Source organism: Podarcis pityusensis (genome assembly GCF_964106645.2).
Source record: "Podarcis pityusensis genome assembly, chromosome: 1".
Classification (NCBI taxonomy): domain Eukaryota; kingdom Metazoa; phylum Chordata; class Lepidosauria; order Squamata; family Lacertidae; genus Podarcis; species Podarcis pityusensis.
The window spans coordinates 117,048,578-117,064,709 of record NC_138028.1 but is presented as its reverse complement, the minus strand read 5'-3'; the positions used below and the strand labels follow the sequence as shown (position 1 = coordinate 117,064,709).

General features: G+C 41.8%; 1 protein-coding gene across 4 annotated transcripts in view; it reads right to left on the bottom strand.

Moving 5' to 3' along the window:
- Positions 1–1,077: 1,077 nt before the first annotated feature.
- LNPK (lunapark, ER junction formation factor) overlaps positions 1,078–16,132 on the bottom strand; it is a 46,905-nt gene continuing 31,850 nt past the window's right edge. For all 4 annotated transcript variants that reach the window (XM_080971962.1, XM_080971964.1, XM_080971963.1 and 1 more), the window contains 7 exons: positions 16,082–16,132; positions 15,950–16,001; positions 12,923–13,147; positions 7,963–8,068; positions 6,494–6,564; positions 3,583–3,753; positions 1,078–2,044 (listed from right to left, as the gene is read on the bottom strand). The exon at positions 16,082–16,132 is cut by the window's right edge and continues 33 nt beyond it. In XM_080971962.1, coding sequence (XP_080828088.1) covers positions 1,848–2,044; positions 3,583–3,753; positions 6,494–6,564; positions 7,963–8,068; positions 12,923–13,147; positions 15,950–16,001; positions 16,082–16,132 — 873 coding nt within the window. In that variant the 3' untranslated portion in view covers positions 1,078–1,847. The remainder of the gene's footprint in view (positions 2,045–3,582; positions 3,754–6,493; positions 6,565–7,962; positions 8,069–12,922; positions 13,148–15,949; positions 16,002–16,081) is intronic.

Genomic DNA, 16,132 nt, shown 5'->3' with positions numbered 1-16,132 from the left:
CAGAAGGCCGGTGGTTCGAATCCTTGCTGATCAGAAGGCCGGTGGTTCGAATCCCCGCAACGGGGTGAGCTCCCGTTGTTCGGTCCCTGCTCCTGCCAACCCAGCAGTTCGAAAGCATGTCAAAGTGCAAGTAGATAAATAGGTACTGCTCCGGCGGGAAGATAAATGGTGTTTCCGTGCGCTGCTCTGGTTCGCCAGAAGCAGCTTAGTCATGCTGGCCACATAACCAGGAAGCTGTACGCCGGCTCCCTCGGCCAATAAAGCGAGATGAGCGCCGCAACCCCAGAGTCGGTCACGAGTGAGTTTGTGTCTTTTGAATTAAGGCTGCTTGCCTATCTGGGCTATGTGGAAGCTTGACTGTGAGTTTGTTTGTGGGTGTGGCCATGTTCTCTGCTAGAGCACATGGTCTGAAGCGGAGGAGCTACTGCTGGAAGGAAGCCAAGCTGACTGAAACACACATATTGCTAGGCAGAAGTCTTCCAATGAGTTATTAGTCCAGTAGAACTCACGCTTTAGTGAGAAAAGAAAAAGGGAGATAGCATCTTTGATGTTGCTCAATGACAGGAACTGGTTTGCGTATCATTTGAAGGTGGGACACCAAGCAAACTAGCATGCCTGGATACCTGCTCTAGTCTGAAATTGCCCCTGGCAATTCTGTCTACAGTCTTCAGCACAGGTGTCAGATGAAATCTGAAGGAGCAAGTTTTCCTTCATATTTTGAGAGTCAAGCACACTACTTATTCATTATACTTATATTTGGTTCTTCTCATTAAGAAACTTGAATGATTTACACCTGGCTCTGACTGGACAGAGACCTTCTTAGATTTACATAACACCATTATGTGCTGTCAGCCTATTCTCCAGGCATGTGTTCTGCTGATGCACTGACCAGTTCTCAGGCGTTATGGAAACCACCAAGCTTGAAAGGTTCACCAAGCCTGAAAAGGTCTGGTTAAATGCCAAAGAAATAATCCAGTACTCAGAAAGAGAAATCAAAGTAAATGCTTATATGAAAATAGTGACGTGTACATGAATCTGGACTGTCTAAACCTTAAAAGAACATGCAAAACAAGTACATAATGCTACAGTCTTTATTTTCCTTTAACAAAATACACAAAATTCACTTTTATAGTCATTATTGTACAGGTATAAATAATGTGCAGTATTCAAGTACAGTCAAGTGCGGATATTCCTACGCTTTATGTAAACACAAACTAGCTTTCTATTTCACATGCTCTTAGCTCATCTGCTGTGCATATAGCCCCTAAAGGATATATCATACTTTGGACAACCCTTTAACAACTTGCATTCTCTCAAATGAAAATAAAAAAGGGTTAGGAGTGACTAAGTTTTAGTTGTATTGACACTTTCATACTGCTTATGATAAATACCTAAGCACCATTTCTCCTGTAAACATCTAGATATTCAAAATTCATTCAATACCTAAATATTAACCCCCCCAAAAAACCCAAAGTTTACTAAACCAAGAATTACACATCCTTTTAGTTATCTACAGCACTCTTTGTTCAATAACCAAATAATACTATATTTTAAATCACTTGTATGTAAAATACTCCATTTAGGCATTTTTAGGTTGTCTTTTTAGAAAGTATGCAAAACAAAAAAAGGAAGCTGTGCTTGGGTTTGACTTCAGCTAACTGGCACATTCTGAAGTGCTTTAACTTGCCCACACTCTTGCAACAAAATACCTCGTAGTACACTTAGCTTCAACATATAGTGGCAGTCTGAGCTCATGAGAGTGGCGACATTGCAGCTTTTGAAAGCAACCCACCTGGAAAAAAAAAAAGTAACAGCTGAAAGAGTGTAGCTAAAAATAATTAGGCACTTTATTCTTCTGCTAGTGGTTCTTGTCGTTGGAAAGCTGGAACAGCAAACTCGGAGTCCGTGGTGGCAGTTTTGGCTTCGCTTCCTGGTTGCTCTTCAGCCGCTGCCACAACTACGTCACGGCTTTGGTCTTCAACAGTCAAAGCTTGGTCATCTTCCTGGTTTGTCTCAGTAAGTTGGGTGGCTTCTTCTAAAGGGTCTGCGTGAGACACGAAGTTTGATTACACTGATTGTGTGATTATTTTCTGAGGAAAATAGCAGCTTGTGGAATGTCAAATTCACACAACTGATCCCTCCTTTCCCTCCTCCCCTCTGTAGGCCTTGAAAAGCCTCTCTGAAGACATCTCTGAGGCCTCTCTGAAGACATCAGGACGGTGTACAATAAATGGTGGGCTGTGTCATGCAGGGCTGAGGTGGGAAGGGAGAAATCACCCCAAATGAGACAATAGAATTTTGATTCCCCCCCTTCCCCACATCCTTTTGTGCCCCTTAAAAATCTACTTTGGGGGTCTGGGGGATTCTCGGGAAGAGGGTGGGATGAGGTGTTGCAGGGGGAGGGGGGAATTTGGCAAACATCAGCCTCCTCCCCGCTTCTCCTAGTCAGATCCCTCTATTAAGATTGCTCTTTTGTTCATGGAAGGTAAAATCCGGATACGCTGTGCTTTATTTTGCTTTCTTTTATTACGGGTGGCCTTGGAGACCTGTTACCAGGCAGAAAGGGTTATAAAAATAAAAGGAAAATTGATAACAGTTTGCATCAAATTGTAGAAGGTTACAAAGGTTTTCCACCATAAACCTTGTCATACATGGGCATTACATGCCATATTTGTTCATCTAAGAGCACTTGGTGGTGTGATCATTTCTGGATATGCTCTCAAGAAACTTCTCTGTTTAGAGCCACCTACAAAAAGATACTTTTACATATAACAAAATACTTTTAAGGAAATAAATACAGAGTGATAGTCTAAGCTACGTTCTTAGAATGTGGCACGCTCTTGTTAGCTGAACACAAGATGCTTACTGTATTTTCAAGCCTATAAACCATCTCAAAAGGAACTTTCTTAAATTAAAGTTGACAATTTGTCTTTGAACTACCCATTATTTTATTTTTATTTTTTTAAAAAGCCAAGTCAGTTTTACTAGATTTTCCTGCCCTGGGGAAAACAGCAAAACCAGCTTAACGAACAAAGGCAGGAACTTAAACCCCACCTCAACCCAATGACCTGGGGAAAACAATGAAATCTAACCATTCTGTGATCCAAATCCTTTAATTACACAGTGTAAATGCTAATATTGATACTAAAAAAGCGCCCAAAAGTAGAAGAACAAGGGCTTTGTAAACAAAGAAAATTTAAGAGACTGATAGTCTTGCTAGGTAGGATGGAAAGAATCTATTTTACAAAAAGAAACTGAATTAAGTTTGGATTCTACTAAAGCTGGGGGGGGGGGGGGCAGGACTGGCTAAAAACATCCTTGGCTGCCAACTCTGAAAAACCAACAAGGCAAAATATACCACAGGATGACCCAAGATCATCCTATTCTTAGGAAATCAAGATTTTATGCACGTGAGATATAGTATCGTGGTTGCTTTTGACTATGAGCAACACTCTTTCTGTCATATATAGCGAACATCCACTGGCAAGATTGAATAAACAGCACTGCAAGGAAAAGCAAAATGCTTCAAATCCAATTGCCCTAATTACATTTTCTGGCAAATGTAAAGGACTCAATGCACACCTTCAGCCATTTGACTCTCTTCTAACTTTTCTTCCTCCGACTGCAGCGGTTCAGTCGTGCTCTGTACCTCTGTAGGCTGCTTCTTTTCAGCACTGAAATCTGGAAGTCGTGGAGCTTGAGGTCTTGTTTTTCTTGCAGGATTCAGGAAGAAGCAGTAGGCACACCTAAATGCTGCACAAAAGTTTAATACAAGTGTATCCAGTTAGCTCCCTGAACCTTAATGTGCTAACACTGCAATGGCTGCAAGACTCTGAAGCACTAACTTGGAAAGGAAGAACAGCAAACTGATTTTTGTAGAAGCGGCACTGCACACTCTCACCTTCTCCCATTATCAATGACAACAACAAACAAAGAAGAGTTGCTTTCTTACAGTAGGGCAAGTCTTTTCTCGGATTTGAAATTTCTGGTGCAGTTTTTCAAAAATCAAAGAAACGTAAGAGTTGGAAGGAACCCCAAGGGTCATCTAGTCCAATCCTCTGCAATGCAGGAATCTCAACGCACAGTCCCCCATCCAATTTGAAACCATCCGGGAGCCTGCTTAGCTTTGCAAAAGTGTTAGACATTCCATTGCTACCACTAGGAGGGTTATAATTTGGGTCTTCTGTTCAAAATTCTATGTGCATGTTCTTTTCTTTCACATTAAATTAATGCATAGGAGGTAAAAAAGACTGGAGAAGCTATACGTTTAAGGCAACATTTCTCTTTTTTATTATTGCAACTTCTGCAGCCTTCCTTTCCTACAAGGAGCTCAAGGCAGTGTACATGGTTAATCTCCTCCCTATTTTATCCTCTCATTTTTATCAGTAGTACTCCTCACTTCTGCCTCCCACTGGCTCCAGCCTTGGTGAAAGAAAGGTACAGGGGGAAAAACATACAGGCTGCTGCAGCTGTAATTTATTTCACCATGTGGAAGTTGTGTAATAGGGAGTGCTGGTGAGGGTGGATATGCTTTGGGACCCAACAACAACACTGAAGAGGGAGAGAGGGCAGAGGGATAGGCCCAAACACCTGGTGCTTCGTTCGTGGCTCCTTTGGCAACAGCAACTATCACCTGTTCCTTGCAGGTCAACCCCACTGCTTGCTTAACTCGATCTACAAATTTGGGAAGAATGCAGTGCTAAAAATCCATATTGGGGGGGGGAAAGAGATGTATAGCAACCCTGCATGACGGGGTGTTCCCCTGAGTTTGGGAGCCTAGGTCTTAAGCAGTGAAAGCTTCACAGGACAAGTGCATCAATCCATCTTTAACTATATTTCAACTAGGGGCAGAAGTGCAAAAAGTGAAAAGCGTAACCTCTCTAACTTGCATTTCATGGGTTGTATCCAATGTTGTGTGAGCATAATTCTGCTTGTGCAACAGAACTTTCCCTTCCTCTCCCCATGCTGCTACCCCACCCCCCACAAATGCTCCAGGAGTCCTCCAGCTCTCTGGGGCATTTTGAAGACATGTTGGGGTTTGCAGAAGAGGAGAGGTTCCACTGAGCAGGACAGCAGTGTTGGATACGACCACTGACTTTTAAGTGAACATTCAAAAACGGGAGATATTGGTTCTTAATCAAATGTTTTGCATCACTCTTTGTAACCGACTCAAGTCAGTTAAGAGTTTGTATTCTGAAAGAGAAAATATTCAGAAAAACTGCTTTCTTCCTTGTCAACCCTATGCCGTTGGCTGAAGTCTGAAGAACCACCACTTCAACGGAGAGCACATGATCCCATTCTGTTTTCTTTGCAGGTCGTTTAGTGTGTGTATGAATGGGGGAAGGGGGGCAATCTATGCATGCGGATTTTGAACAGGCAAATTTAAGGATCGAAGTCACTGGTGTTACAAAAATTGCAATCCGTTTCCAAGAATGGCTATTGCACATTGTGGGTTTCTATAGGCAGGTGTAACAGTTTACATAGCAACCGGAGAGGGAAGGGAGAGAGAAAGAGGCATCCCACTGTATACTTCTGGAAAAGGGCTCAAAAGCTCTCACCCTCATGCAGACACAAATCAAAGTGTCACAACACTCAGGCAAACAACAGCCTATAAAATTTAGGCTACGTACTTTCTGCTATTTATATGCATTATGGCTACTGCCTCATGAATCGAGATCAATTTAGCTGGGGGCGGTGGGGAGGGGAGAGCCGTTCAGGAGAGATTAAACCAAACTTTGACCACACATGCGTAATACAGGGCTTGAAGAGTAAATGTATTAGCCCTCCGATAATACAAGATCACATGAAATGAATGGGTTAAGCTGCCTCTCAGAGCCAAGAGCAAATGGGAAGACACGCCCAAATGTCTTGAGATAATTTCTCTCACATTACTTGCAGATTGATTTTTGTTTGCCGAGAGGCGGCAAAATAAACATCTGTGTTCAATGAAGAGCTGTGCCTGTCTTAAGTTATTGTCAGCCGTAAAACTCAAGAATAGCCCCCGGAGTTTGTTCCCACTTCATCTCCAATGTCTCCCACAGGTTTCTCTGTTACGATAAATTTTGTTGAAGTTCTGGTAAAGTGAGGACCCAGATTTAAAAACAAAAACAAAAACCTATTAGGGTGCAGTTTCCCAGCCAAGTACAATCTTGAAAGCATGCAGAGAAAGCAGCTTATTTCTACAGCTCACTTTTGCACACATGTTCCTTGACCTGCATATTACAGAACATTTTTTTTTAAGGATAATGGATTCTAAAAGGTATACACAAATGAATACCATAACATATTATAAGTACACAAAACTGAATACAAAAAAAGAGTTATGAGTACTTAAGCTTATAGATTTTAATGGCTCTAGCACTTTTAGGACACACTCCAATACAGAGTTAAGCAAGAACCAGTATATTACATTCTGTAAATGCCTGAACGGACAATGGTGGCCAGGGAGACAGGAGGCTTTTTCAAGAAGCAGAATATATGCATTTGTTCTTACCGATATATTCAAATTCCTCCTTCAAAGCCATTCCATTATGCGAGGAACACTGTTGGCATATAAGTGCATATCTAAAGAAGATGAGATCAGAGGTTAAAAACATTGGTTTAGCCACTTAATTTTAGTCATGAATATAATTTAGTCGTACTATACTGGATCACTTCAACAGGACTTGCACACCAGAAAGGGGGCATTGAAACTCAGAATTAAAATGGCACAAGCCCTTTTACACATATTCACCTCCCACACGCAGTTTAAATGCATGGAGCAGGGAAGTGGACTGCTAATGCCCCTTTGGGACATGATGTCATGCAGCCTCGCCCACATGCCCAGTGCAACATCAGAAAAGGGGAGCCCAGGCTTCCTCTCTGCACCCCCACAATGTGATTAGCCTGCAGGCAGGCACCTGAGAGCGTAACCCTATTATAAATTTATTTTCACAAACATAGCACATTACTGCAAATTTAAAAGCTGCCAACTGAGTATTTTTAACCACACTGTGACTCGGCCACTTCAGACTCAACAGATTTTGACTACAGCTAGATTAAGTTGGTAAGATTGAAAACGAGGCAAAGAAGAAGAAAAAATAGGAGGCAGAATATCTGAAAAGCTCTAAACAACTTAGGACTCAAATATCTGAAAGATCACCTCCTTCCCCACAGACTGTCTCAGGTGCTGTGATCAGCAGTGAGGGCCCTCCTGGTAGTTCTTCACACTTAGAGAAGGGTGGTTGTGGCACAGGAAAGGCATTCTCAGTGGTGGCCCCTAAGCTGTAAAATTCCCTCCCTACAAAGCTACATCTGGTACCTTCATGGTACAGCTTCTGGAGAATGCTGAAGACATTAACCTGGCTTTTGACACCTGAGGTGCATATTTTTAGGATCCGCCTTATTTTTGTGTTTTGTTTTAAGCAGTTTTTAATATTGTTTTTTAAATGCTCTAACCAACCCAGGGACCTGAGGGTAAAGGTTGGGTGAATGATAATAATGACAATAGCAGCTACAAGTAACTCCTCCAATAAAACAATGCTTTATATAACTGATTTTATTCCAAGAACTGTCAGAAAGGCGCTTTAACTGACAGCCAATTAAAAGTGTGGCGATTAAGATTCTCTGAGCAACGACTGCTCCAGCACAAGAGTTCACGTAAGTTATTAGAAAGTTACAGTATGGCTACAATCCTATACTTGCTCACATGGAAGTAAGTTCCACTGAACCTGGTGGGGCTTAATTCTAAGTAGACATGTATAGGATTGAATTGTAAGGGCTCCTTTTTGCGTCACATTTATTACATGCCCCTCTTTCTGGAAGGAGCAATGCTACCAAGAGGAAAAGCCATACTGTGGGCTCCTCCCATCTGGGTTTGGTTTTCCGCAATTAACAGAGTGATGCAAAGAAGAAACCGCAGGAAACCTGAGAAGCAACTCAGAGTTATAACTTCAGAATTGAACATAATAAGTAACGTTTAACCTGTTCTGTGGACCATCTCCAACTAAGTATTCAACAACTCTATCCAATGCTCCCCTTTCTCGAGGAAGAATAGGCCTTGCCAACGGAGGTCCTGGAGGATGAAGACCTGGAAGACCAAAATGGGATTGATAGTAACCTACTGACTTATTAACCAGGAATAAGGACATCTGCTTCCAGTCTGTATGTTACAAAATGGAATAAAGCACCTTAACATGTATTAGAAATTAGCATTATATTCCTCTGCATTTCAATCCCATTATCATATTTAATTCCGTATGTCAGTTCCTCAGGGTTATTTTTCTTGCGAACGAAAATACCACATGTAATAGGAAAATTGTCACCTTCTGTGAAGACAGATTTGGAAGTTTTTTTGCCTCCCTTGATAGCTGTTTACAGCAATGATATTGCCCTGAAGCTTCTTTCCCCTGAATGAAGTATGCCTCACTCTCTCAGTTCTGCCTGATATACACATTCCCTGAAACATACTGGATTTGTCACTTAGCAGTCTATAACCTGTGCTTTGGTTCCCTCCAACCCAACCACGGGGCAGGCAAAACCTACTTTTTAGCCTCTATTTAGGACCTTAGTCAAATTTTAGATTTGTTATTTGAGACAAAACCAGGTGTCTATCTACACTGAGCACAGTTCACAGCACAAGCCTATACACATCTACTCACAAGTAAGTCCCACAGAATTCAATGTGACTTACTCCCAGGTAAGTTTGTATAGGATTACAACCGACACTTTTTCTAGGGGCATGAACACTGTTGAGACTATTGTATTACTTTTTGATGTTCTTAATGCAACAGAGAACTAGCATGGGGCAGTGGTTGGAATATTGACTAGAACAAGGGAAACCAAGGTTCAAATCCATACTCATCATGAAGCTCAATGGGTGGCCTTAAGGCTAGCCACTCTCTCAGCCTAAACTACCTGGCATGGAGAGCACATAATGGTTGTATGGAGAGGTCCCTGAAACACACAGGGAGGAGAGAAGGCTCTCTGCCTTCAATCATTATGGCCTGATTCACATAAACCACCATTTTGCAATGTGTGAACCCTGCTGCACAGCATCTTAACTATAGTTTGCTTACTGCCAACAAATTACAGCATGAAGCCATGGTTTGTTGTTCGCTTACAAACCCTTAAATGATGTGGCATTATGTGAGAGCACCTTTGCTTAACCATGGTTCATTGGACCACCTCACCCGCATTGCTCACCAAAGGCGCAAAGCAAGAGCAGCCAGAAAACAAACCAAGCTTTGAAGAAACGAGCTAAGGTTTGCTTGATCACCTGTGGGACAACTTGCAGTTAACCTGTTTGTTTGTTAAATCAACCATGGTCTAGCATTAAGGGCAAACCAGACCTACAACCGACATTCCAGCACTTCCTAGCTATATCATCATATTATATAGGAAGTTTAGAACACGTGGACATTATATATATATGTGTGTGTGTGTGTTCCTTCTCTCCCCCCCCCCCGCAAAAAATATTATTCTGTGTGCTCAAATTCTCTCAGTACCATAGGACATATGATGCTCCAGCTATTGGTGGACACCATCAACACCAGCCAGCATAGAAGACTGGAGTAGCCACAGATTGCTCACCCTACTTTTAAAAATGTGCCGAATTGTGAGTTGGAGACTACAACATTCATTAAGCTTTCAGTTCTATCCTAATTATCAGACATTTCAGATATTATTATTATTAATTGAATTTATATACAGTCGTACCTTGGAAGACGAACACAATTCATTCTGGAAGCCCGTTCAACTTCCAGAACATTCAGAAACCAAAGCACGGCTTCTGATTGGCTGCAGGAAGCTCTGCAGCCAATCGGAAGATGTTTGGGTTCCACAGAACATTCGCAAACCGGAACACTCACTTCCAGGTTTGCGGCATTCGGGAGCCAAAACGTCGGAGTACCAAGGCGTTCTGGATCCAAGGTACAACTGTACTGCCCTATACCCAGAAGTTTTGGATGCGAACATATATGCATTTTGCACAAGTAAATACATGACCTAAACAATTACTTTAAACCAATTACCGTATTTTTCGCTCTATAAGACGCACCAGACCACAAGACGCACCTAGTTTTTGGAGGAGGAAAACAAGAAAAAAAATATTCTGAATCTCAGAAACCAGAACAGCAAGAGGGATCGCTGCGCAGTGAAAGCAGCAATCCCATTTGCTGTTCTGGCTTCTGTGATAGCTGCACAGCCTGCATTCGCTCCATAAGACGCACACACATTTCCCCTTACTTTTTAGGAGGGAAAAAGTGAGTCTTATAGAGCAAAAATTACGGTACATTTAAAGGGAACACCATTACAAATAAGAGAGGCTTGGACTGGAATAAAACTGATTTAAAAGAATCCAATGTCACATATAAATATTTTCAGTATTATTAAGCATGCACACTTTGGAGGCAATCTCAGTTCAAAACAACCATAGGGCCCATGGTAAAAGGGCTGCCTCACGAATCTTAAAGAAGCCTGAAACCTAAGACCATGTGCCCCAAGAACCTCTCCAATTACTTGGCACACTAACAATTCTCAAACCACGCATCTTATTCCTCATGCTGATATGGACAAGAGTAATTAATATGAACATCAAAAGCAATCATTGTGGGCAGACTGGCCATTTCTGCAAAGCTTGGCAAACTCTCAACTACCTGCTGGTTATTAATTTTTAGACATATGGAAGCTCTGTGGTAATACATGTTAAATTGATTCTCTTCCACAAAGTATAATGTAATGAAAAAATGAATTATCTTTTCCAGTTTAAAGATAATTAAGTGCAGTCATATGCACTTCGGCTGATGTTTCTCACAAGACAGGAAGAAATCTGCATAGCAAGAAACTTGACTTTTATATTCTATCATGTTGCTTGGAACTTCTGAGTAAGTTGCACTTGAAAGACTACACTGAGAGACACTGAAATTCCTGCACCAACAATAAACCTCCAAGTTTGTCATGACTTTTAACAGTATGCTACAGAACTGAATTAACAGAGGGCACTTGTTTCTTAATTAACATGTTACGGTTAAAAATTGCCACACTGCCAATAACTCTTAATTAAAATAAGTAACCACCATTAATTACGGTTTTAAAAATGAATAATGAACCAAACATCTAGCCCTTGCATCAAAGTGTGCTATACTATTTTTTCCTCCCAAAAGCTATATAGCCTTCAAAATTGCCTGAGACTGGTAAAAACCTGCACTGCAGGATCAAAATTTTAATACAAAACTGTAGTCATAATCCATACCTTTCTGAACTTTGGGAGACAGGTGTGAAGAGATTCTACACAGAAATTTATCAGCCATCCTGTTGCCTGAGAGTCCTACATGCAGCTGCTGCGCTGAGCACTAATGCATATGGTCATTCAGGGTGAAGTAAGGCCCTCTCACGCATCATAGTTGTACCTAGGTTTTTGAATGGAATCCATTCCAGAAGTCCATTTGACTTCCGAAAATGTTCGAAAACCAAGGCGCGGCTTCCGATTGGCTGCAAGAGCCTCCTGCAACTCATTGGAAGCCATGTTGGACGTTTGGCTTCCAAAAATATTTCGCAAACCGGAACACTCACTTATGGGTTTGCGGCATCCGGGAGCCAAAACGTTCGAGAACTAAGCTGTTCAAAAACCAAGGTCTAGTGGTACCTCTGGTTACAAACTTAATTCATTCCGGAGGTCCGTTCTTAACCTGAAACTGTTCTTAACTAAAGACGTGCTTTCGCTAATGGGGCCTCTTGCTGCTGCTGCATCGCCGGCACATGATTTCCGTTCTCATCCTGGGGCAAAGTTCTCAACTCGAGGTAGCTCTTCCAGGTTAGCGGAGAAGCGTTTGTAACTCAAGGTACACTGTATCACTGTATCTACTAGCCTGCTCCTCCCTTGGAAGCCAAGACTCCAACTCCAACTCAACCTAAACTAGCATGGCAATGGTCAGGATTGATCAGGCGGCTGCAAGGTTGTAAGTCCCTTGTTTTCTCCATCCCTAACACAACACCAGGGTTTGCTGTTCCAGAGGGAATTCCAAATAGGTAATCATTTCAATGCAAGGAAAAGCAGCAAATTAGACACAAACTGAGTAAAAAAGGCAGCTCCGACCTTCTCTCAGAATCTGACCCTCCTATCTGTAATTTCAACCCTAGGAGATTTGGAGGCAAAGGAAAGTGGGCAGGAAGCACACAATGACACACTGGGCACACATGAATAATTTTTTCATTAAGAGTTCGCTCACTACAGACTTTTACCACCCCATACACAACTGAACTGAAAAGTACATCTGTAAAACAGAAAATCAATCCAGCAATGAAAAAGGTTTAAAGTGCTTCTGAGTTTAGCTAGTAGCTTCAGCAGATACAAATTAGAAGTAAAATGTTTCAACAAGGTAACTGATGTTAACTCTCCCCCGTCCCTGTTCATCAGCTTTCTACTTCAGAAAGCTCTGCTACCTAATACGGAACCTCTTTAGTTATTAAATATTTTATGTTTTAATCTTTGCAGCGTAAACTTTTTGAGGGAGGGCTTAGAATAAGCATTTGAATAAATGTCACAATGAAAGTCAAAAAATATGTCCAGGGCTTTGTAAGAAGCATGAATGAATTCCAAAAGTGTTTTCTTATATCCCTGATTTATCTAAGTCTGGAGGCTTGACTAAACCAAGAACATAAAAAGGTATGCTATATTGTTGACTACAGAATACTGCAAAGTTTTATTACCATTTAAACAAAGAAGCCATAACAGTTAAATGAGCTCAGGCAATAGGTTTCAGTATCATAAGGTGCCAGCTGTAAAGAGTTATGGCTAATTGAATATGGAACTCCTGCTTAATCAGATAACGGCTCCTCTACTTCCAAACAAAATGCCATTTCCATACTGTCTGAAAATGGCCTGTTTTATTGGTAACCAGAGAAAATAATATAAACTGTAAACAACATTAAGTGCTCTGTTTACCCATTCCAGGCACTGGAGTGGCACGGGACCCAGGATGTCTTGGTAACACATTTGGCTGCAAGGGTGATGTAACAGATCTCTCAGGAGGTCCGCCCGGTGCCGAAATCTCTCTCTGCAAGCCAGGAGTTGGAGGCGCTGGGCTTGGTCCTTTTGGAGACCCCTGTTTTGGTGAAGCAGGGGTCGGGGGAGACACGTTGCCTCGCACTGGGGTCCGATGACGAAGTTCTGACAGAAGAGCCACACGTTAATGCTTATTGTACCAAAACGGCAAGACCTGGCGTTACTGTAAGTTAACCAAGGTAAGGGAAACATTTGTAAAGGCTACCCCCACCCGTCCGCACACAAACCAGCTGAAGTGCAACAATACGTAGATCCAAGTTCTCAAATAGACCCTTTCTTGTAATTTGAGCCTACCATCTGGTTTCTAAACTCCCTCAGAAGTGGCTCTCACTTGAATGGCATTAATAAAACAGTTTAATTGCGTCTCTCAGCATTCTCTAACTAGCATAAAGGACCAGTTAATCTAGATTAGAATGTAAACAAATTAAATTATATTAGAACGTAAACAAAATGACCTCGAGGCCACTTATTAATTTTTCAAGCATTATCACACCATTCAGTCATTCTCAGGCTATTAAGAACCACAGTTCTTTTGCACAAGTCCCACACCATTTTGTTCCTTTATACTACATTACAATTTATTAAGATTTGCATTTTCCAATGGGAAAACATGCAATGGGGTGGGTGTTTGCATGCACCACTTTCACTGGTTCATGGCTAGGCTTCTGTTGGAAAGAGTTGAATCGGTGTGCAAAAAGAACGAACAGACACCTAGTTAGGAATGAGTTGTGTATCATAAGAGTAGTTCAAGCCCAAAGGGAATTGTGAGTCTTGTTAAATCCTTCTCACATACATAGAACTGCCTTTGACTCTGTGGGAATTTGCCATAGGTAATGAGTACTGAAGTAGACCTTAAGATGCTATCAATATGCTGATGGTGCGGCTCTGATCTGACCTTGATCCTGTAATTTTTGCTGGTTGTGACTGGGGAACAGACATGAATGACGGACCCACTTGAAAAATATTCAGGACAAGACCAAGATAATGATTGCTTGGCAGGCTCCAACCTGAAGATTGCATGCACACTTCTTAATGACTAGCCACTCATTTAGATTTGCAGGCTTCAGTGTACACCACTGTATCTAGAACCTTTCTGCTGAAAAAGCTGTAATTCACTCTCTCAATTTTGGATGCAGGGTTTTCATTCAGGTTTTCATAACCTGCAAGGTCCTAGCTGAAGAAAGCATCACTGGTTGCAGATTATGACAGCTGTCAATGAATGGTATACAACACTAATGATCATAGGATCTGTGTGATTTTTATGGCCTTCAGAACCTAATTTGAACAGGTAGCTCAGCCCTGAACACCTGAGAAACTGCTCTTTATCTACATCCCTTAGGGGCCTCTTTAACAGTATTATCCATGCAGCATGGTCAAGCGGTAACAAGTAGGACAATCTTGACAGCCCAAAACTAAGAGCTTTCTTTTCCTGAAGATCTTCACAACTCAAAGTACAACTCAACAGCCTCAGCCCCTTTCTTTCACTAGAGAATCATGCACTCATCTGAAAAATATATATTAATACTAAGGCAACATTATTTCCCCCATGCCTGACCCACTTCCACACCCACCCACCCCATATCTTCTGTTATATCTAGATCTAGTGGCTCATTTCATTTCAGTTCTACAACTCAGCAACCACCAGCATTAAAGCCCTTTGCAATTGTGAATACTTTGGGCATTTTCAGTATACATGTTACTACTATATGTATTTTTATCTATCTTCTTTTTGCACATACGTTCCCTGACTTGTAATCCCAAGTGCCTCAAGATTGTGTCTTCCAACGCCTGCGGGATACATTTTGCATGAGAATCCAGGTTTCTCACATCTTTGTGTTTCTGGTCCAGTGATGGTGGGGAGAATACAATTCCTTTTGCAGTAAAATCAATTTCACTGTCTTCTAGCAAGTCCTCGTGCATGGCATAGCGTAAAGTTAAAGATAGATATGAAGCAGTTGCAAACTGTCACATAGTCCATCCCTCAAATGAAATATGTGCAACCTCTCACACGTGTTGATGAAGCCAACAAAATCTTCAGATACGGTATAAAAAGCAACTTTTTCCAGAGACGCTGTCTTTCCCACTCTAAAAAAAGAGTATCTATTTCATTTCTATTTTGCCTCCCGTCTCACTGAGTCGGCCCTATCCTCACGAATGCGAACAAAAACCAAACCGGAAAGACTAATTACAGTAAAGAAAGATGCAAAAGGACCCAGAAGATCAAGGGTGCTGCTGCTGCAAGCAAGCAAACCATTCTGATCGGGAAGGGGGGGGTAGATATCCAGAACTGTAAGCACATTAATTGTGTTTTGGAATCAAAACATGAAATCATACAGCAAAGCCATATCCTGTTAGTGGTCACCACTACCACAAATGAATGGGTACTCCTGTACTTTGGAGGGCATGGCTGGTCACAGTTCAATGGTGTGATGCTGATGTCTTAAGATGGACTAGGCCTGCTGCCCCCACATGCCACTAGGTCAAGCTAGGAGACACTGAACTCACCTCGCTCTTCATTCTGAGGCCCAAGCAGATGTGAAGACCTCTGTGTATTTCTGCCCACCATGTCCATGGACCCTCCACATCTACTAGTGAAAGAGAATCAACCTCCTGCCGTCTTCCTACGAGCTTCCTTCTCTCACAGCAAATGACTGCTGATCCCGGTGAGCTGGCCGAGGGGACGACGTTGCCCTAATCGGCTCAAGAAGTTGGCCTACTACTAAATAAACTTCTAAAAAATCAGATAGCACCATCCTCTCTTCCCCAAATTAAATTCCTGTTTAGGAACAGAGATTTCATTTGTGGTGGGCTTGTGTTCTGAAATATTCCAAGCCTCTTGGAATGAAAATTAAATGGTGTAAATACAGTTTTCTTCATGAAAAGCAGCAGTTTTTACAGAGCTATTACCTTGGCCGGGTCTTGGAACTGCAGATGCTCCAGCAGATGGCGGTTCAACATCCTGTCAATTATAATAATATTACAAAGTGTTTTGCTCTGTGGTGCACTTTGTAGTAAATTAGTACAGAGATCAGATCCTACCTTTGCCTTCTTGGCTTCGGGATCAAACCTTTCAAGGATTAGTTTAGCAGC